Source organism: Camelus bactrianus, chromosome 15 (genome assembly GCF_048773025.1).
Source record: "Camelus bactrianus isolate YW-2024 breed Bactrian camel chromosome 15, ASM4877302v1, whole genome shotgun sequence".
Lineage (NCBI taxonomy): Eukaryota > Metazoa > Chordata > Mammalia > Artiodactyla > Camelidae > Camelus > Camelus bactrianus.
In genome coordinates, this window is record NC_133553.1 from 58,128,014 (window position 1) to 58,151,966 (window position 23,953).

Below are 23,953 nucleotides of genomic sequence, written 5' to 3' on the forward strand. Positions count from 1 at the left end.
AGATGAATAATTTAGTGTTCTTGGGTTAGATAACAAGGCAGAATTGGGAATTCCTTCTGATTATAGATGGAAAGAACCCCAGGTTTAGGCATATATTTTGGTTCTACAAAGGAGTGGAAGTGATCATGGAGAAGGGGCTCCACACAGTCAACAGAACAACAAAAGTAAATGTTACCTCCAACTCCTGGTGAGGGGACAAGGAACTATATACACAAATGAATCCTCCCTGCCTGCCCCACCCCCTGCTGCGACCAACACAGAGAGGAAAAAAAAGGCCATCTTCCCTCAGAATAAGAAATTAGTCTCTTTATAATATGCATCTCTGCATATTAACTTTGGGTTATTGTACTGTCATCACTCAGCTTTTCTCTCTTTATTAAAGTTAACTGAATCATAGAATAATTTTCACATGTGGGTACTTAGTGACTATTAATAATGGTGCTTATGTTATTACTTATGAATGTGAGTCAGGATTGTGAAATGGTTAAGTGCTTGGACTCTGAAGCCAGGCAGACCTGAGTTTAAAACCAGCTCTGCCACCTACTACATGTGTGGCCTTAAACACATTGCTCATCTTTCCTCATTTTCCGCTTCTGTAAAATGGGATAAAATTATCCTCGCCAATGTGAAATGGTAAAATGATAAAATGTAAAGCATTTGGTGTAATGCCTGGCATTTTGTATGTCTTCAGTAAATGTTAGCCATTGTTAGTTATCATTGCTATTAATATTATTATCATTAGTGTAATTTCTCAGTCACCCTGAATTTGCTAATGTCTTCAGATTTATCACACTTTCCCCACAATCTCTCCTACTCCTGTCTTCCAGGCTGACTTTTTTTTAATTGAGGCATTTCGTTCTTTAGGCATTTCATTTTTACCCAGGGCTCAGATCCTCGAATCCCCCTCAGACTTTTCTGTTCCTTCCACTACTTCCAAAGCATGCTGAATGAATGTGACAAATAAAGAAATTCTCTTCACCAGTTCTGTCTTTTAATCCTAGTGTCTAGAACTGTGGGCAATTTTAAGTAAATGAGGTCTTACTTTCTTTTCCTTCGTAAATTGGATCAGAGGTACATCAACGTCCATAAAGTCCATCGCATTATCTGATGAAGTCTTCCTGCTGAATATAGCTGAAAAGATCTGATTTGGGGGTTAGGTGGACAAGGTCTGTTACTTCTACAGTTTTTCAAAGTAGCTCACCTCTGGCTTGGTCTCTTCCTAGTTAACAGGGCCATTCTAAGGATCAGATGAGGTAGATCATGCATGTGAAAGGGCTTTCTGTAAAACACCATGTTAATGTGAGGGATGACGATTATTGTATATGAATGAACAAAGGCCCCAGCAGCCTAAGTGGTGTCAGAATTCAACCCTAGACAATAAAGATGCAACTCCTCTCTTTCTGCCACCTCCAGAAGTTTGCAGTAAGTTATTTGAGCTAGAGAAGCTAGTGACTAACTTCATGCAGTGACTACAAATCCTGTCTTCTTCCCTCATCCCCGCCAGATTCTGAGTCGGTCTTCAGGGCTGGACTTTGGGACACAGCGTGGCAGGCCAGGTACCTAGTAGAATCTGGGGGTGAGGGTTGGGAAAGATTTCTTTTGTGCCATTTTCCAACTCGCTTCCTGGAAGCCTTTATTGATTAGATGACATTTCAAAGTCAAGTTCAGTAAGGATGAGGCCAGATACGGCTTCTGCCACACTGAACAATCAGCAGATAGCTTTTGTGTGTGTGTTTTTCTTGTTTCTGGACTATTAGAAATTCTTTTCTGTACAGTAGGAACAGCAAACCTAAACTCATGTGTGAGATCATCATCATCATCAACCACAAACACTTAGGGGATGCTTGATAAACACAGTACACTCCAAGCACTGGGGATTGTTGTGGACTGAATTGTGTCCTCTGCAAATTCACATGTTAGCATGAAGGTTCCAACCTCCAGGGCCTCAGAATGTTACTGTATTTGGAGTTAGCTGGAAACCCAACAAAATTAATCCCCTTCCCCTACAACCTTGACCCCCCCCCAAAAAAAAAATTTATCCAAAATCTTTTCTCCCCAAATCAGCATTTTCTGAATTTAAAAGTCCTCTTATCCTTAGGCATTTCAACCTTTGCCCTCCTTACATTGGTTTATTTGTTTTCTCTGAAGAAGGGCCAAGGGAAGAACAGCTTTCTAACTGTGCCTATTCTGCTTAATTGTGCTGTCATGAATGACTTAAAAGAAACCACACTGAGAAAGTTGGAAATAAATAGATGGTGCTATTGGCAGACTGAGCACTGTCCTCTAGTTGGAGAAAATCTGCAGTTCCAGAATTGGCTTGATTAGTACCTTTCTGCCTTCCTCTCCTGCCAAGAAGTTTATCAATGAATGCATTGCTACACTCCTGTCTTTTTATTGGATGTATTAAGGTGTTTCCCCCATCTTAACCTGTAGGTTATCAGGAACCCCTTAGAAAGCAAGTGCTGTTGCATACTTTGTTCTTACCTGACTAGTGATACTGCCTAAACAAGCTGCTTTGGATGAGTTTTTTTTTTTTTTTAATCTATTCCTTTCATGTAAATATATTTTAGTTTGTTTGTCAAAGTTGTTTGCAAATGAGTTTGCCCTGGAATGTAATTGATCAGGAATGATGAGGGGCCCCAATTTGAACTTCAAACTAAAATTAGTGATACTCTGTTTCTCATGTGCTACAAGAGTTTTGTCATTTGGTTTCTCTAAGATTTAGGTGAAACTTCTTTCTTCAGTGTGAGTTGCCTTTTCATTTGTTCAGCAGCTATTCCTCTGATTCTTTATCCATTGTCACATGGGAACTACTTAGCCAAAATCCTGTATAATTTCCTGTAGATCAAACCAGAGCACCTAAAAATAACTTTTTACCCAAATGTTTTTCAGCCAGAGTTTTTTAAAATACAGAAAGCCTTAAGAGCTAAACATTAAATCCTTCCGAAAATGAAAAGTTGTGAAATGAGCTAGAGCACAGTGTTTTGTAGAAATCAGCCAATGATCTAATTGTATTGAACTTTCAGTGTTTGTATAACTTGGCTTCATTTTATTTTCTTTTGTGGGGTGTTTCTAAAATACTAAATGCTTGAGTATTGGTGCTTATGTAAATTAGTACAAAATCAGGCATTTCTAATTAGTTTCCATTCTACTCTGTTAAATGTACACTAAGCAGGTTTAAAAGTGTTCACATTGAGAGTCAGATGTGGGTGTTAGTGGGCAATGGGTTTAATCAAAGAGCTGGGAAGTCTGAGGCTAGTATCTGACCTTGTTTTTAGTGGTAAAATGAAGACTGAGGATACCTCTACCTTTCACTGTACACTGATGGGGAGCAGAATATATGTCAGGCTGCTTTAAAATATTTGGAGGACGGTAGAGAATAGTGATGGCCTTGTTTTAGCAATATAGAATTCAGCTAATGAAAGAACCACTCATTCTTGCAAAGGTCAAAACTATTTTCTCCCTTTCAGAGACAAGTTGGGTTGCCTGGGCCAAAATACATGTTCCTTTTGACCACACATTGGCAGAACAGGCATGTCTAGTTTTCTTCTAAATCATGGCTCTAGATTTTTTCCAGCTAAGAAATCTTAAACCAAAAGAATCTCAGGGTCCTGTTCTTGGCATACTCCCACTTTCTCTCTTCTTAGAAATTCAAACAACCTTGAGTGGGCAGTGTTCTTGGAATCTCACTGCCTTATTGGGTCACAGGCCCTGAGCCTACAAATAAAAATGAAGGCACCGCAGGAGAAGTATTTGTGTGTGTAAATTTAGCCTTTGGTTTCATTGAGATTATCTTGCTAATGCCCCCTTTATAGGGTTCACTAGGTTTTCCTGGCACTTAGTGATCTTAGTGATCAGTAATTAGAAAGGCGTGAAGACTGTGGGTCTAGGATCTGACTGGCTTAAGATGCTTCACCTGTGGATCTGTGCCTCTGATACGGGTTATGTGATAAGGAGAAGGATTTGCCTTTGGTACTTTCCTACCTCTTTTATGTTTTGTGCCCAACTATACATCCCACTTCCCCCAGTCCCTCTTAATGGTAGGTACCCTGTGTTTTCAGGCAGGCTGCTTGGGTTGATCCTCCCTGGAGGAAAAGAAGTGTCCTGATTTAAGAAGTAGAAAGGTGTTAATGACTTTTTGTATTACCTCTCCTGGGAGTATTTCTGTTTTAAAGACGTTATCTAGGCTGAGAACAGCAGTCTTGGTTACTGAAGGAAGGGAAACATTTGGGATAAGAAGATCTTTCTGACTTAAATTGCCACCATATGGGTATGATTTTCAACAGCAGTTACGTGAAGTCACCGTTAAAGTTCCTTCCAATAGCTCTAATATCCTTTTCTATAAAACTTTTTGCAGAGCTGCTATAATTTGGTCATATTAATCAATTTAAATTTCACATCCTTTTTCCATTTCATAGAAATACTTAAAGGAGGAGGAAGTCAAGCAGCAGAGACCCAGATATTAGGTCTTTGAATAATTAAGATCTGATGTTATTTTGTTTAAAATTTTTGCTACTTTATATAAAACCTGTGTACACCACTTGGAAAGTTGAAGTTAGGTGCCTTAGATTTGTTTTGCAGTAACTTACATCTGTGGTAGATCTGAAACTTCCTAGATATGTCTCTTTTCTTACTTGAGTTTCTAGTTAACTGATTAAAAATTCATGTTTTTCCATAAAGTTTACTTTTTAATGTAGTAAGAATTGGTGATAGTGGGGACTTTTTAATTTTTTTAAGCACTTTAAACTCCTGTTGTCAGGTTGTCCTCACAAAAGTCCTTTGAGGGAACCCTCCTACAGTGTTGGTAGAATTGTAGTTTGGTGTAGCCATTATGGAAAACAATATGGAGATTCCACAAAAGACTTACTGTATGATCCAACAATCCCACTCCTGGGCATATATCCAGGAGGAATCTTAATTCAAAAAGATAAAGGCACCCCAATGTTCATAGCAGCAATATTTACAATAGCCAAGACATGGAAACAACATAAATGTCCATCGACAGATGACTGGATAAAGAAGTTGTGGTATATTTACAAATGGAATACTACTCAGCCATAAAAAATAACAAAATAATGCCATTTGCAGCAACATGGATGGCCCTGGAGAATGTCATTCTAAGTGAAGTAAGCCAGAAAGAGAAAGAAAAATACCATATGATATAACTTATATGGGGAATCTAAAAAAAAAAAAAAAGGACAAACAAATTTATTTACAAAACAGAAACAGACTCACAGACATAGAAAACAAACTTACGGTTACTAGGGGGAAAAGGGGTTGGAAGGGATAAATTGAGAGTTTGAGATTTGCAGATACTAACTATGTATAAAATAGATAAACAACAAGTTTATACTGTATAACACAGGGAACTATATTCAGTATCTTGTAGTAACTTATGGTTAAAAAGAATATGAAAACAAACATATGTATGTTCCTATATGACTGAAATATTGTGCTGTACAGCAGAAATTGACACAACATTGTAAACTGACTATACTTCAATAAAAATATTTTTTTAAAAAACCTAAAAATAGACTTACCATATGATCCAGCAATCCTACTCCTGGGCATATATCTGTAGGGAACTCTAATTCAAAAAGATACATGCACCCCAATGTTCATAGCAGCATTGTTTACAATAGCCAAGACATGGAAACAACCTAAATGTCCATCGACAGAAGACTGGATAAAGAAATTGTGGTATACTTATATGATGGAATACTACTCAGCCATAAAAAATAAAATAATGCTATTTGCAGTAATATGGATAGACCTGGAGATCATCATTCTAAGTGAAGTAAGCCAGAAAGAGAAAGAAAAATACTGTATGATACCACTTAAATGGGGAATCTAAAAAAAGGACACAAATGAACTTTATAAAACAGAGACAGAATCACAGACACAGAAAACAAACTTATGGTTTCCAGGGTAGAAAGGGGTCAGAAGGGATAAATTGGGAGTTTGAGATTTGCGGATGCTAACAACCATATGTAGGACAGATAAACAACAAGTTTATACTGTATAACACAGGGAACTATATTCAATATCTTGTAGTAACCTATAATGAAAAAGAATATGAAAAGGAATATATGTATGTATATGTATGACTGAAACATTATGCTGTACACCAGAGATTGACACAACATGGTAAATTGACTATACGTCAATAAAAAAAAAAAAAAGTCCTTTGAAATGCCTGAATGACATCACCAGAAAACTCAGTAATTGTTATCCAGTGATGGTTAATGCTTTTATACTACACTGGTAATACTCTGTCCTCTTCTAGGAGATTGTAAGAGTACGGATAAACATTTCCTATAGAAGTTCCTCCGGCTCTGAAAGTACCTGGTGTGTGCTGAGGCACTGTTATGTTCATTTGTTAGTGTTTTTTTTTTTAAGTTCTTGAAGAACTCCTCTTAATCCCACATAGCTCTTTGCACATTATGAACACCTGTTGAGTTTTGGGGTGAATCATTTTAATTTAGTTGCTCAGTCATTAAGGTACAGTCTTTTCCTCCAAAAGAGTCTGATTTTAGTCTTTTTTTATCTTCAGTAGGATGGTTTGCTTTGTGATTTATAGCATAATTTTTTTCCCTTTTGGCAAAGTTGGTTTCTCATGCTTTTTACACAGTAGATATAGGACTTGACAGCTATTATGTTTGAAATGAGAACTTCCCCGGGATAAAAATGGCCTAAGTAAGGACTGTTAGTTGTAATATGTATTGCTAAAAAATTTTTGTTGCAAGATAAAAAAACATAAATCACAAGTTTGCTTTTGGAAGTATTGTTTTAAGCTATAGCAAAAGATATCTATTGCTTTGGATGTAGGGTATAAGAACAGGTTGTAGAGATGAGGCTGTGTGTTGGTATGAAGACCTTTGATGCAAATTCTTAATGAAGTGTTATCTTCCACGGTTGTTTTTGCTGTTGTTACTATTTGTTGCTTTTTTTTTTTTTTCAAATACCAAAGTGCTGTTTTATAAGATTTCAATATCAAATGATAATAAAAGAAATCAAATATTGGTTCTGGTTCATCCTATTATTTATCACTTGGAGGGCAGCCTTCCTACCAACTCAGTCATGACGAAAATCCTCGCTCTGCTCATCTTTGGAGTTTGTATCTGGTGATTATGTACTTTTGCAGTCTGAAGAAACTCATCTTTATGTTTATACTAAAGTAGTGATTGAGGCCAGAAAGTAAAGTAGGAAATAAAGAAACGATACCCTCACATAGAAAATACTGGAAATGGCAGAGGAGGAGGAGTTGGGAGTTGGGGAATAAATATCCTGACCTTTCTTCTCTTATCAGAACCCAACTGTATGCCAGAGAACAGGGGAGTGACACAGTCTTAGAGGACCTGGAACAAGGTAGAGAAGGGTGGAGAATGGCTATGAAAGGTCAAGTGGAGATTAATCAGCACAGGTTTCAGGGAGCTGTTAAGATTTTAATTTGAGATAAGTGGTTCCTCAAGAAGGAAGTTGGAAGATCCTTTGCTACAGAGAATCTATTTGAAGGCTTCCTGATTGAGTTAGCAGTAGCAAGATAATTCTGAAAAAACTGCAGGAAGTGTGGGAATGAGTGGTGAACACTGGTTTACTTATGATACTGTATTAAACTTCTCTGGTGGGCAGTGTTCAAAGCTCCTGGGTAACTTATTTATTATATAACTCCTCTTCAAGAAGCCACTGCCAGTTTTGACCTTTGCTTCATGTTCTCTTTCTCTTGCCCGTTGTTAAACACAGGAGACACAGAGTGGCAGAGCTGCAGGTCAGAGGATTAATTTAAGTTTAGGAAAGGATAGCCCAAACAGAGGGATAGGCCTTATGGTTAAAAGTTTTTGCTCAGAACAAAAAACAAAAAACTTTGTGCTCAGGCAAGAATCCCTTTGTGTCAGTGCGTGAAGCCAAAAGAACAATTAGGGGAATAAGCCTTATGAAATCTGGCCGCCTGTATGTGGCCTTCCTGAATCAGTATTGGTTAGCAGGATCCTAAAGCACCCACCCTTTCCACTCTCACCTTCCATTCCCCAACTTTACTATTTTTTAAAGAGATCACATGTTGGAACTTGCCAAAGTTGTATTATAATACTAAATAGGACCAATAAATTGGGGATAAATCTTTGTGGAAACTTTGCATGGGAAATAATATAGAAGATAGGCTGTAAGATTTCTGTTTTGTCCTTTGTTGAATTTATTCTGAATGGTTCCACTTAGGTGCTTAATAAGTCATAATCCTTTTTATTCTGTCTTTAGAATTTTGTCACTGTCATATTGTTTTGCCAAAGAAATGCTCAGGGTATGCTTATGGGCCTAGATAAGGAAGTCATTTAAACTGATGTTATACACAAAGAGGTTATTTAGTGTGTGGCTGGAGAAACCAAACACAGCCTTCATTTAGTATATAAACTAGTAATTGGTTATAATCTCTGACTCTGTTAAGAAATGAGTTTAAGCTAAAGCATTCAAGACTTAGGTTTGACAAGTAAGAGTTCCCTGGGAAAGGAGTTCCTTAGGAACAGGGAAGATGTCCTTCTCTAGAAGCTAGCTTGGTTTTTGTTGTTGGTTTGGGAAAGGTGGCCTCTCAAGGATCTCTTATTGGGGTTTTATGACTTTTGAGGTTTTGCACTTAGAATATTTGGATATTTTGCCTTTGCTTTCTTTTTAAATTTGAAATCGTTACTTAAACCCTTGAGTTTAATACACTGCTGTACTCACCATGATCACAAAGTATGTATTTTTACTAACGGTGTGCCTTCTTAGTCATCTGCTAACCTCTTTCTGGCTCTGCCCCATGCTGTGTCTACATTCTACTAAGAAGCAGGTTCTAACTCTTGACTCAGATACCTAAATGCAGGAATTTAGTCATCATCTCTCATTATTATGCCTAGTTAGGCCCAGATCAAGATGGATGATCAAGATTGAGGGAGAAAATCAGGTGTTTCGGAATACTCTTGTACTTTCTGCGTCTGGCTTGAAAAGCATCACCTGAATTTCTAAAGATCCTCTCAAATGTATTAGATGTACTTTCTGTAGAGTACCCCAGCCAAATGTGAAATTTGAACAAAACCCCATGTGTTAAGCCTGTTTAAAGGCTCTTGAATTCCTGATAAAACATAAAATATTTGACAGCATAATTAGATGAAGCTAGTTTCAGTTAAACCATGTCAGGTAAACTGTTTCTTCAAGAGTCATGTCTGGTTATACGTGTCTTTCTAAGACTGTCAGTGTGTGTTGTTTGAAGGGGAGAGGAGTGAAGGTTGGGAGTGCATGGAAAATATTTAACTTTGGAGCCTCTTTAGCCTGCCTTTTCTCTGTAGTGTTTGATTTCACTTAAAAGTAAACTGAACTTCATTAATACTTAGAGATCCAATCAAAGATAGTTCTAATCCTGAAACTTCCAACAAATTAATTACCCTTAGTTAGAAAAGACCTTGGTTATTTATTAATAAACTTTGCTCAGGTATTCCTATCTCTTTAAATATTGTCCTTGACAATTTCCTCCCATATAAGTGGACTGAACCAGGTGATTTATTATTGTAACTGACCTTATCTCACTGAGATGAAGCATGGGTTACATCATCTTTTCTGCCAGTTCCCTGAATGTATGTGTTAGGCTCTGGTAATTATTCGTTTCAAGACCATTGTTTCAAAGGCTAAATGTTAAAAAAATGTTTTAAAGTAAGGCTAAAGATCTCAATAAAACTGAATGAAGAATAGAGGCTTTCAAATCTGAGACTTGTTCTCAGTTTAGCCAAGTGAAGTGCCTGATTTGCCATAAATTTGCTCTTCTCTCCAAAAGGAGATAACCCTTTCTATGGCTCAAAATGTGGAATATCTTTCTTTTTTTGTTTGTTTTCTTGCTTTTTTGGTTTGTTTTTTGTTTGGAGAGGAGGTAATTAGATTTATTTATCTATTTGTTTATCTATTTTAATGGAGGTACTGGGGACTGAACCCAGGACCTCATGCATGCTAAGCACGCACTCTACCACTGAGCTATACCCTCTTCCTCTTTCTCTTTTTTAAATTTGCTTTTGCTTTCAACTAAATGAAAACCTGGCAGTTTCTAAGCTCATATATGAGACTGTACCCCTTTTGTTTAAATACATGTTTGAGGAAAAGGTTCCTTGTAGTCGGGGAAAACTGCCTTTCCCCCCTTTGAAAGACTCATTTGAGGATCCCCTTCTTTCCCTCTGTTCTTGTTTCTCCTGGTGGATGTTCAGTGCCATCAGGATAAACTCAGTATATAGCTTAGCATCAGCAAAGCTACTTTTACAAAATCAAATCCTGAAGGTTCTTTTAGCTAATGACAGAGTGACTCCCCCCCTCTGAAGAGGTTTATTGTTCTTCCTTTACCTGCCCTGTGGGTCGGGGTGAGAAATGCCATGTATTTAGAGAGGAAAATATAGAGAAAAGAATATTGATCTGGTGGCTCTACTATCAACAAACAGATATACAATGGGCATGTCATTTAACATGCCTGGGGCCTCAGTTTCATTACCTAGAAAACAAGGCAGTTGACTTCTGTGATCTCTAAGAATTTATAACTGCTTTAAAATTATACAATTACTGTTCTTCAGGATCTTGAAAATGGTCACTGTTAGAATTGAGACAGTGGGGACCTAGGATTTGTCCAGTGTATAAGAAATTTCTGTCACCACATTTCAAAGGCCTTTTTCTTTGATAGCTACCTTATCTGGGGTAGATTGGCTGATCCTAACAGTGACTGAAAGGAATGTGTTTGAGGGAAATCTTGGGAGAGTTGGCTTGCAGCAAGTGGAAGGACCCCAGAAATGTTCAAGGCTGTTTCAAGATCTGGTTTCTTTCAATTACCTGGTTGATGTTTCCCAAGCAACTTTGTCACAACGTGTCATAATTTCTAGTACCACTGAATGCGAGACGGCCCAATTCCCAGGCTAACACGGAGCCAATCCAAATCCTCCTTCCATTGTTACAGTACAGGGTGCCATGGAGACAGCATGGACTTTGGAGTCAGCCAGAGCTGGGAGTTCACAGTCTGACTCTGCTTTTTTCTTAACCTCCCTGTGTCCCAGGGTCATCATCTATAAACTAGCAATACTTAAGTACTTACCTTAAAAATTATTATGGAATCAAATATGACATTAGACAAGAAGAGCTGCTCACATGCCTCATAAAGAGAACACCTGACATCTGTATACCTCTTAAGCATTTATGAAACACGTAGAAGTAGTTTCATTTAGGGCACTGTGTGGGCTTGCTTCACTGGGAAAAACATCATTTAGGTATTGGGGCCTGAGTCAGGCTTGCTGGGTAGGGACCCTAGGCCTTTGGAGCTGAGTCGCACCAGATCTAGAGCCTTGGCTATCTTGAGGGTCTTGTCTAAGATATCCTTTTATGTTTTCCAGGAATCCGAATTTCTGTGTTTGGAATTTGATGAGGTCAAGGTCAACCAAGTCCTGAAGAAGCTCTCAGAGGTAGAAGAATGTATCAGCACCCTGATGCAGCCAGCCTAGCTGATGATGGAGTTGCTGAAGCAAAGGTGTTCATGATCTCTCCCCAGGAACCTGTTTTAAAAAAAAAATTTGTTCCCCCAATAGTATTAAATCCTGAAATTCCAATCTTGCCTGCCTCTGCTTGGTGGGATTTCTTCCTCTCTCCCTTTCATTCACTCTTACAGTTGTTTTCCTGCAGAGGTTCTTATACTTCAGCATACAGAGGCACTCCTAAAAGCATTAAAAAAAAAAAAAAAAAAAAAAAAAAAAGAACAAAAAAGAGGCTTTCAGAACCCTATCCCCAGAGTCTTAGATTCAGTAGAAGTGGAGTGGGATCAACTTCAGAAACCCTTGCTATGGTGGTTTATTCTTGGGTAGGATTTTGGGGATTTATACATGATAAATCATGTAAGAATTAGAAAAGGGGGAGAAAACATTTTACTCATGAAAATACAAGGCTGACCAAATGTGTCCTGAGCTGAGGCCTAGATGAGCCTGCCTAACCTAGAAAAGGTTTACTGACCTTAGTAAGAACTAAGATGCTTTTGGAACTGATTCAGGCATTTGTATTAGTTCTGCCTAAATCTGGGAGGTCTGGTTTGATCTGACCTATTGAAAAACTTGGGCTTTTCTGGAACCTGGAACTAAACTGGCCTCATCATAAAGGGACTCCCCTGACTTACCTCAAGTCAGGATTGTGGGAAGGGAAAATGTCTCCTGAAGTGATGTGAGCTCAGAAAATTTTACCTGAATCATCAAATAAAACCTCTTCAATAAAATTTCTTCAAGAAAACTGGCATAAAAACTAGGTCCTAATAAAGAGGTTATACCAAACACCAAGAATATTTTAAGAGGAGGAAGCTGTCAACCAGTATATTGAGGTTATGGTCCTTGTTGAACAGGTTTTGTCATCTGACACTGATAACATTTAGAAATTTCTGTTGCCTTTGGGATGTAATGTGTTCCAAGAATGTAGTTTTCTTGGTCTGTGGTTACAGCATATGTCAGTTCTAATGAGTTTGTTCCAGGGCAGGAATAAGTCCTCTTCTGTTAAGCATCTTCTCCTAAATCAGTTTGGAGACATTTTAGGAGCTCTTCTGAAACACAAGCTGAAAATATTGGCTTCCTCCCTAATTAAAACCAGTCCCAGCAGTTAGCACTCAATGCCCACAAGGTTTTAAATGGAGCCCCTGTGGACCCTTCAGAAGACATCTTGAAACAGTATGGTAAATAGACTCAGAAAAGGCGTGTGGTTTGGCAAAAGAACTATTAAAACTTGCTTTCTATTCCCAGGCTACTGTTATGTGATCCAGGAGAATTTAGATAATGTCCCCTGCTATAAAATGGAGGAAAAGAGTGTCTCATCAGATAACAGGATTCCAGGTGTCACTGGAAGAACTGTAGGTACCGTGTTAGTATTGAGTCATGTATCCGGTGAAAGTCTATGGAAGCCTGAAGGAACAGTCCATGGGCCCACAAGGTGAGGTTTGAAGCTCTATTTAGGTCAGTCCTATGAAAGTAATAGCCACAAAAGTGGACATAGGCTTTTTTTTTTTTTAATCATATCCCCAAACCCTAGGTCATTGGAAAAACTGTTAACGTGTACTGAGTTTTTCAGAATCATAACAATAATAAAAAAAGAAATTGGTCCCCACATTTAACATTAAACACTTTTGAACATAAATGGTTTTAAATAGGGTATGTTTGCAATTTAGGAATTTCTTATTGCCAAGGGAGTATATGTTTATTATAGTCTATTGTGAAAATACAGAACACACTAAGAACAGTTAAATGCCTGTCAACCTAACATACAGAGATAATAGAAAGAAGTCCTGAAGGGGAAGTAGAGTTAACTTTCCCTGAATAAATTCCTGGAAGTGGAGCAAACGAGGTTTTTTTTTTTTTGTATTTTTTTTCCAATTTTATTTTTTTATTTTTATTTATTTTTTTTAACATTTTTTATTGATTCATAATCATTTTACAATGTTGTGTCAATTTTTTTGTATTTTTGTTTTTTTCTAATTGAGGTATAGTTGATGTACAGAGTACAGTTTTTAAGACTTTGATAAACATTACAAATTGCTCTCCAGAAATATTATATTACTTTGTATTACTTCTAAGAAAGTATGAGAAGTCACTCCCTTTCTTGCCTGATTGAATATTATATGGTTTTTATATTTTCTGGGACTAATCTGTTTTTGTAAGTTTTTGCAAGGAGCATTTACTTTAACTAGGACATCTCCCTGGGGATATTTTCTGGGACTTTTAGTGCAGGCATGAAGAAAGGACCAGGGAAAGAGAAGACTGACATATGGGTCCCAGCAGACCCCACTAGTTTTCCTACCTCTATAATCCTAGATTAAAACCACTTTATTTTGAGTTCAGGAAATGTGGGGCAAAATAAAAATAATCTTCAGCCTGAATTGGGCCTTGTAGAAATTATCCCTGCTCGAGCAATAAGCACTCTAACTTCAGTATGTTTAGAAATAGTCCAGACAAACCAAATGTTGCTTTCAGAATAAAATCAGAAAATCCAGACTTCAGGAGTTTCATGTTGATAAAGAGCAAAGAATTTGGCTTTATTCTCAGGACTGCCTTTTCTTGGAAGGTCTGGTTCCTATCGGCTACATCAGTGAAGGCTTAATTTCCACCATTATCACCTTCTCTTTTCCTTTATATAACCTCTTTTCTCCCAGTCTTGTTTTAACGATGATTCAAAAAGAATTACAGCATTTAAAAATTTAGTTTAACTTCTTCTTTCCCAAATGCACACAGGCAGTGAAAAGCAAAGGATGGCATCGAATATCTGAAATCTTCGATAACTGACCTTATGTCAAGCTATTAGTTACTGAAGTTCTTTTTTTTTAGATCTGAGGGAAAATTTGGAAAACAGACTATAATAGAAATTAAAGGAAAATAAATGTTAAACAGATGTTAAAAAATACTGTTTTCTGAAGTACATAATAAATATCTAGACCAGCGAAGGGACAATGATACAGGAGGAGGCCTTCTAGACTCAGCTGAGAAATAATTGGATATGTTCCTAAAAGAACAGGATGCCGGAAAGGATGGGCTTTTGTGGGTCAATTGCCACCTTATAATTCTTAACTGTCCAACTTTCCAGCCAAGTTTTTCAAATATTTTAGATGGTGATTCAGCCAGCAGAAGGGAAAACTTAGAACGTAATTAGTTTGCGCTTTAGTTACAGAGTATACAGTTTTTTACCTCAGAATTTGAGAAATAGCGATTTTTATCTCAGCGCAGTCACTTCTCCCTTATCTAGGGACAGCCACAGTCGTCTCTCACAGCATCGCAACTACATGCAGCACTCACAGCCTCTGTTGCAAAGGAACCTGCCTTGGCCTTCTTCTCAGATAAACGATGCCAACTGACTTGGCTTACCAGTTCAGTACATATATTATCACAACACAATATTAAACCTGTACATGAGAAGATAATAAAATATGGGTATTTGCATCTTTTACTCACCAAGGACTATAATTAGGCCTTTTGTTTCTCTCTTACCTGCTCTTGGCTAGTTTTCTGTTTCCTGCTGATGTTAGGCTTTCAAGTTCTGTTGATTTACAGGATGCAGGTGGGGGAGAAATGGAAAGGGGGAAAATATGGATTTGATTGCACAAGTAGAATAAGAGATTAACTATTAGTTTAAAAGGAATTTAGGCTGAAAAATGAAAATAGTTAAAAATCCTTAATGCTGCTATTATACTGTTTTTACATAAAGAGATAAAAATAAATTTGGGGATTTTATATGATTCATAGTCAATCGATTTTGAGAACCATGACTGAAATTTGATGGTGATCTCAGAATGACTGATTTGAAGGCTTTTGGTAGAAACTATTTTATCATCTTGTCATAATGGGGAAATAGCTGGACAGACAGGGCAGAGGACTTATACAAGGCCGTGGTCATTAAGAGACTTTAGGAAACTATCTTCCATCTCTATGTTCTACCTGCCAGATTCACCAAAAGAATAAAATGTACTTATAGAAAGTGCCTATGTCCTTGCTCATTGTGTTTATTTTAGATGATGTTGGTTCCTATGGTGATGATTTTTGTATGGAGATACGACCTTGGGACTGTGAGGTCCAATGTCACTTGCAGCCTGCAGCCATATTAGACCTGTCTCTGTGCTGAGGCTACCGATGTTTACTTTTAGAGTCTGATGCTGTTTCTGATGAACTTGGCCTCACTGTCCACTCAGTGCACTCATCTCTAGTACAGTATGCGAGATGAGTCTGCTGCCACATGGGGCTTCCTCACTGTCCACAGAACTCAGGTAGGCAGAAGATTCTCCTCCTTGGTGGAAAACCATCACCCATACTTGCTAAGTACAGCTTAACTCTTGGCCACTAATTCATTATAACAATGTCTGTTGTGAATTTTATAGCAGCCACTTCCTCACTATTACAGTTTTCTCAACATGGTCTATTCACAGTACAGTAGAACATAGATCAGATTTTTTTTTTAACTTTTTAATTATAAAAGTAACACATGCTCATTGAAAATTATTAATAATTAATTTTTAAATCAGTACAGAATTCTATAGAGTGAAAAAAAAAAAAGAGTGTTTCTCCCTGCCTTCTGCTTTTAAAAGAAGTTGCTATTAACAGTTTGGTGTGTTTCCTTCCACTTTCTATGCACCTGAAAGTAAGGGGATGTATATATACATATATATTCACACACACTATATACGTAGTTATAGTTATACACATATATTTGGTTATATAGTTACCCGTTCAGGTATACCTTCAAAGCATCGTTTTAGTGGTTCTTAACTTCCGTGTGACAATTTATGTGTTTAAGAATCCAACGCAAGCTGTGGTTTTTCTTTCCCAGATAAAAGACATGCACATAGTCACTGAATTTTTCATTCAGTGTCAGGAGTTTCATGAATTCCCAGAAGACAGTCTGTTACCACCTCTACCAACCCCCTAAGGTTTATGGAGCCAGGGGCAACCAAGAAAATAGCAACAATTTATAGTGGATTTGGAGAGGATTATTTATAGCAGAGATCTAGTGAATCAGAATACTCAGAGTGCTCTTAGTTGAGTTTTCTGGTCAACAGAGTTTATCACAAAATCTTTTCTATCACAAAACTCTGAGTTAAAAACTTTATAAGGAGTCTGAGTTCACTCCCCTGTATGACAACCAAGGATCCCTCAGTACTCCGTCCTCATCCTTTGGCTGCCATCACAGCACCTACAGCATTTTAGTACATCTGTTTGTCTGTACATCTGTCTCCCCCATGGCTGTGAACTCCTTAAGGGTAGAGATCTTATCTCATCATCTTTGTATCCTTCTCCCTTCCCCTGCCTGCAGAAGTCTTCACAATTGTGCATGAGATGAAAGAGCACCAGAGGTATGACAACCGGGTTGAATATCAAAGGTATGACAGTTGAAAATTAAAAAATATTAAATGGTTTCCATTTAGTAGGGAAAAAGAAAGCTTTCGAGTCAGAGAGATCTAAATTTCAATCACAACTCTGGGCAGGGTCCTGGCTCTGTGACCTCAGGCAAGTTTAGTTTTCTCATCTGAAAATAGGGATGATAAAAACAAAAAGGGGGATGATAAATCTGATTCACAGGGTTAGATACTATGCGATAAATAGGAGTTAGGAGATAGTCTAAAAGACATCTTCTAGAGACCCAAGAGCTCTTTGACCTAGGTGAAATCCTGGCTCTTAACATTAACTAGTTGTGCAACCGTGGGCAACTTATTTAACAGTGTGCCTCAGTTTCTTCATTTGTCAAAATGGGATGATAATACAATAATACCTACTTCTGTTGGCATTTGGGGAGAGTGAGTTAACATGTAGACTGCACCCGGAGTAACATCTGCATAAAGTCAGCACATACAAATGTTTGCTGCTGCTCTTATTATTATCATTATTACTACTCTTAGGAACTGTCTCCTTAGGAAGCTAAAACCAGTAACCATGGAGCAGTTTACAAGCAGTACAGGTTAGTAGCCAATTAAGTGCTAAATTGAATGGTGCAAACACAATTGCTTTGAGAGTTTGAATAAAGAGAGAGGTCAGAGGTGGCTGGAGTTGTCAGGAAAGGTTTTAAGCCACAGCTTTTTAAATCAATTGAACTTGTGAAGAATAGAGGGGTATGTCTTTGAATCTGGAGATGGAAAGGGAACATGTTTCCAGGGATGGGTAGGGTCACACCTCTTCATGGAAGCGGCCTGCCTTTTCTCTTGGTGGATGTTTATAAACCCAGATCATATCTGCCTCACCATCTGGGGCTCAGGTTCTAGGTGATGAGTTGTTATAAACGGAGAGCTGAGGAAAGGGAGATTAAGGCAGTCATGTTCCCATGGAGGACAATCAAACAGAGCCAAACATAGCTGGAGTCAGAGAACCTATGACTGCTAACAAACATGGGGCTGCACAATGGAACAAACCCCTAGGCTCACTCCCTCCCTGGGGAAATGAAGCCAGAAGCCATTTCTGTAGCATCTCTGGCAGAGCTGTGGGCCCATTCTGGCTTGATTGGGAAGGAAGGTGAAGTCTTTCAAGGGTCACTATCCTGCCTCCAGAAGAGAACCCCCATGGTCTCAATTCTGGAAAGGGAAGGGAAAGGGAGGAGAATGGAAAAAAGAACCTTTGTCTTGTTAGCCCATGACATTCATGTTTATCTCCCCCAAGCAGTCTGCAGGAAGGAATGATGGTTCTTAAAAAAAAATGTATATGTACATCTCTACCTGCTCTTGTCCTCAAAGCAGAATTCAGTTACGGTGACTTAAAGGAGGTGAAGGCTGTTACTGTGCATAACTGAACTTTGTCCAAAGGGTTTATATTTGCTGTCAACCAGTATCAGCCAAAGAATGGCCCAGGAAGGCAGATGGGCCGGATAACATTTCAGTCTTCCCTGGAGCCCCAGCCTAATCTGGAGTGGCCAGCCAGGGTGGGAGGGGGTGTGAGGTGCCATATCCTCTGGGCACAGAGGGTCCACCTGGCTTTGGACCTCACAGACCAAAGAGGTGCCTTTCTGCAGATCCCCTCTGAGGTGGAAGAAAAGCAAATCACTTCATAAATTCATACTTACCATATGATCCATTAAAGCAAAGAAGTAACCATTTGCTGGATAATGTACTACCACTTCAAATGTGGTCTATAGGGAATTCAGAGAAAAATCTTTTCCTCCAGTAACAGGAAGTAAGTAAACAATAAACAATTAATAATAAATAGTAACTAACCAGGTTATCTGAATCCAGGAGCAACCAGTGGGCAAGTTATCAGACCCACCCAATTCCCTTGCTGAGACAGGTGGGAAAAGATGATCCCGATGCTTATGTATGTAATTTTAGGTGAAAGTTTAACAGACACCTTCCCTGTCCCTGTACACATAGGAAACAGTTGAATAAAAAGCTAAGGGAATTTGATTCTGAAGTTCCCTGAAGAGCTGGAGAAATCTCCTCACTGGTGACCTAACCCTGGGAGAATCAACTTGCAGCCCCTGTGGGCAAGCAGCCCGGGAACCACTGCTGGAGGGGCAAGACCCAGCTAGTCCCTGTTGCCTTGGGTGAGCCCTGGGAGAGAAGTGGTTGCTGCGTAACAGCGGGGCCTTTCTTTGTAGATCAAGCACCACACCCAGCTTTGTACCTGGAAGCTTAGCCAATTAACTGTGTTGAGGAGCTGGTTTGAGGAGACAACTAGGGATTAAACTCTTATCCTTTCCTTCCATTCTTTTGTCTTATCCTTGTCCTGGGGAAGGACTGAAGATTGCTGGTGACTTGTTCCACTTCTCACCCTTATTTTGCCAGGAGCTAAATCACCCACTCACTCAGAATTAAGCACGTGCTACCAGCTAAGTCAGAGTTTTTTGAGAGATTTAAAATTTTTCAAATATCAAAAGTATTACCATAGTCGTAGGAAAGATCAGGACTTCGTAGGATTTCTTTGCTTTCATAGTATTTTTATCTTGAATTATAAATGCAGAGAAGGGAGGAGAATCATTATCTTTTCAGTGCTTTTCAGGGGCTGTTAAGGGTCTTAATCAGGCCTGATATCCCACAAAGTCCCCAGAGTACCCTGCCAGAGAAGTGCAGGGCTGCCCAGGAGGCCCAGGCCACTGGAAGAGGGATTATATTCCAGGTGTAAGGGGGTGCCTCCTGTTCCAGGAGCTTAGAGCACTGACCTTGGCCTTCTGAGTGAAAGTGTATGGACATTTCCAGCTTCAAGGAGCTGTTTTGGTTTGGTTTTAGCTTTACACAAATAATACATGAATATATTGTCCCTGAGAAATATTTAAGGCTTACAATTAAGGCTAAAGTCCCCTATGACCAATAATACAGTCCATCCTAGTTTCCTCTTCCCCAGCAATAACTTCTGTGGTCACTTTGAGTATGTCTCCTTCCAAGTTTTTTTTCTTAATGATTTTCGCCTACCTGTATATATGCCCATATTTACAGTGTTGTTTTATGGATTTCTGTAACATACGTGCAATCACACTGTATGTATTGTCCTGAACATTGCTCTTTCCCTCAACAACACTTCTGGGGACTTTTCTAAATTAGTACTGCAGAGACCAACAACCCAGCAGACTGATACAGGGAATACTGCACAGTGGAAATGTCTGAGAGACAGAAGATGCTGACAGAAGCCTCATTAGAGCTTCCCATATCTGGTAAGAACAGGGCTGTACTAGCTGCCAGCACTCTCCCCCACCCTTCATGACTCAGATCAGGGAGGCTGACCTTGGGCACCCCTCCCCTCCTATAAAACTGGTATGTAAACGTTTGCCCCCAGCTACGCTAGAGTTTTACAGGAAGTACTGTGAGGTGGTCACGCATGAGGAACACATTTTTCTCTTGTTAATTTGTCTTCTGTTAGTTCGTGTACAGCCTACTCCCCTAAGTCGGACCTAAGTTGGTAGAGAAGTTTTTCCTCCCAAAAGTTTATATAAATTTACCTATTAATTCCAACTGCTACATGGTATTCCATATGCACAACAGTTTTGTTATGTGTGTGTGTTTTTTAAGTCCCCTATCAATGAGTTTTTAGGTTGCTTACAGTTTTTCCCCATTGCAAACAATGCTGCAATGAGCATTCTTGCACAAGCCTTCCTGTACACATCTGCAAATATATCTTAGAAAACAGGAATTGATGTATCATGAGTTATGTGCTTTTTAGATTCTAGACACTGGCAAATAGACTGTGGAGCAGGATAAATGTTTAACAACCAGTCTTCCCAAAAGGGGGTAGGGGCTGATTTGTAACATTTGCCATATTTCCACTGTGTGAGTTCTCCCACCATGGCCAATTCCAAACTACTAATGTGACATTGCTGAACTTGGAGTTGGGACGAGATATGCACAATTGGCTCTTGCAAGCCGGTATGAACTGACTCCAGCACAGTTCCCAGAATCCCTCAAACTCAAGATGCAAACAGATACTGGCATATAGCCCTCTAAAGTGGCCCAACCAACTTGTACTTTCACAAGCAGTGTACAAAAGTAGCTTGATAATATCACACCTTTTTGCCAATGTGAGTCAAAAACGGTATCTCATTTTGCCTTGCATTTTCCCAGTCAGTGAGGTTGAGCATCTTTTCACATCTTTTATTTCCTCTTCTATGACATGGTCCATATTCTTCGCCTGTTTGTTTTTTAGTTATTTATCTTTTTATTATTGATTTGTAGAGGCCCTTGATGAAGCCTGAAAATATATTGTCCATCAAGGAGTTTTCAATCTATTCTAGAGAATAAAGTTGGAGGAATAGTCCCAAATTTTATTGAGTATCTGCTATCTGAACATACCCATCAAGGACTGGGGTCGATGAGAGAGTAAAGTACCCATGGTGCACGTCAAGCTCTGTGTGTACTTGTATACCATTGTGATAGGGTCAGTGGAACACATGCACACCAGCAATACTAATAAAAAGTAATGACTGTGAAAAAATGATGAATTATATTTTGGCTCAGTCAGGCTGTCATTTTTTCCACAAACATCTTATCTATCCTTGCTTCTTTTGGGGTCACTTAGGTCACTGGACTTCTTCGCTGAGGGAGTATGTCCACCAGCACTTCCTATTTGCACTCAAGTCTCTCATGTGTCTTTCTGTGAGGCCTCATCCCCGTCTTGGCCCTGATCTGGAAGGTGGAGTGCTTCTCTCTCCAGGCTCTTCCTTCCTGCAAATGGCTGCCCCAGCAGCTGCTGTCTTCTGGGATGAATTAAAAACTAGTTTTCCTTTGGGGTAGACTGTTCCCAGAGTCCCTCAAATGCAGGATGAAGGAGATGGCCTGTTCTTACTAAGGCAGGCTGGGTAGGGGGAAACATAATAGAGGTGTCATCTGGGATGGAAGTGGTTATCTGCAAAAATGCAGTTGTGACTGCTTCTAATTTGCTGCTCAGAGAGATTTCATACTTGAACTGAACCGCAAAAGTTTTAAGTTGAAAAGATACTGAAAAAGCACCAGGTGGCAATGCAGATGTTAGGGAGAGCAACTCCTGAGACCCTCCAGTTTCCTGACATTCTTGCCCTTTCTCCCCCTGCCCGAGGTTGCCCGGTACTGGTTTTAGTGAATTCTGAAAGAAGATCTCGGTTCTCTGAATTCCCACTGAACTGGCAACAGTAGCTTTGGTAATATGTTAGAGCTGCGAGTGATTCTTAACTAAGGATGGACATCAGAATCCCCTGGGGAGAGTGTCTATGCAAAGCCTGCTGAATCAGAGTCTGGGTGGAGGGCAGGCCCATGTATTTGGTGAAGATTCTGAAACGATTCTGATGTGTCTTCATGATACGAAACTCTGTACTTGTGCCATTCTGTGACAAGATTGGTACATACATTCAGAGTAAGTGTTAGAAATGTCTTTGCATTAATGTCTGTTGAGTGTAATCATAAGGTTGAGCTTAAAGAGGCATACCTGGGAGATGTTGCAGGTTTGGCTTCAGACCACTGCAATAAAGCGGATCACGTGAATTTTTTTTGGTTTCTCAGCCCATATAAAAGTTAGGTTTACACTGTACTGTAGCCTTGTATCTAAAAGAAAAAAATATATACATACCTCAATTTAAAAATGCTTTATTGCTTAGGGAGAGGGTATAGTTCAGTGGTAGAGTGCATGCCTAGCAAGTACAAGGTCCTGGGTTCTGTCCCCAGTATCTCCATTTAAATAAATAAATAAGTAAACCTATTTATCTCAAAAAACAAAACAATAAAAATGCTTTATTGCTAAAAAAGAAAATGCTAACCATGATCTGACAACACAGGGGTTCCACAAACCTTCCATTTCTAAAACGGCAATATCTGTGAAGTGCAATAAAATGAGATATGCCTGCATTGTGCCTATCTTTTAAAATTTCATTTTGTGTTTTATGAATTATGTATCTTACAAAATTATCAGGCTGTGATAGATGGGGAACTTAAAAAACTCTCTGGTTTGACAGTTTTGTGATCTTAGGTGAATAACTAAGTCTCTGTGACCCCTTCTGGGAGGTCGGTGAGAAGATTAGAGGTAATGAACGTACTAAAGCACTTAGCACAGTGCCTAACGTTAATAGAAGTTAATGGAATCCCATCATGGAACAGTTCCTAACAAAACTATCTTCCAGTTGTCTGTTGAAGAACACACAGAACCATGGAGTGTGGTGAGTGAATCTTTTAAATCAGGCTCATGCATCGTATTCTAACTAACCGAGAGTGCATGGCATGACAGAGATTTGAGTGGCCTCTATAAACTGTTCAACCATGAGTAAGGGGGTTTAGTAGCCATGGCACTTAAACAGCCAACCTCTGGTTAGCAGACCTCCCCGCAGACTCCCCTTCCTGCCTCCTCTCATATTTCCCTTCCCCCTAGTCCTTTTCTCTGTTCCTTCTCCCAAAGATCCCAACTGCTTTTCATTTCTTAAAAGCACAGTCATTTTCTGTTCCTGGAGGAGGGTGAGGGGTAGAAATTTCTGGCCATTGTGGTTTGGCCTCCTGTTCAAGTATCTAAAAATAACCAGACCATTCATACTGGGCCAATTAACCTCCTGCTGGCATCACTCTGTGTCCTTATTGTGCTAAAAGAATCTCTGTCCCTTCTTTTGACTTATATTACAAAACCCCCCTTTCTCTTACTTTCACCTTGGTAGATAAGAGAAAGGTATCTGTATCATTATTACTGGGGGCAGTGTCATTTGATGGTTAAATACTTGGGAACCAGCAACTTTGGATTGAATTCTGTCTCTCTGCCTTGTTAGCTGTGTGGCTTAGGGAAAATGTGATTTTTGTTTGTTTGTTTAAATTTGGGGGGGGAGTAGGCAATTGGGTTTATTTATTTATTTATTTATTTTATTTTTCAAATGGAGGTACTGGGAATTGAACGCAGGACCTTGTGCATACTAAGCATGCACTCTACCACTGAGATATACCCTTCCCCCAGGAAAATGTAATTTTTAAAAAATTGTAATTAATATTAGAAGCAACAATACCAGGGCTATTATTCTATGGAGAATGGATTTGAGCCCT

General features: G+C 39.0%; 1 protein-coding gene across 1 annotated transcript in view; it reads left to right on the forward strand.

Moving 5' to 3' along the window:
- Positions 1–11,597, forward strand: part of COMMD1 (copper metabolism domain containing 1) — a 109,243-nt gene extending 97,646 nt beyond the window's left edge. Inside the window, exon 3 of the mRNA XM_045514389.2 lies at positions 11,385–11,597. Coding sequence (XP_045370345.2) covers positions 11,385–11,492 — 108 coding nt within the window. The 3' untranslated portion in view covers positions 11,493–11,597. The remainder of the gene's footprint in view (positions 1–11,384) is intronic.
- The last annotated feature ends 12,356 nt before the right edge of the window (positions 11,598–23,953 follow it).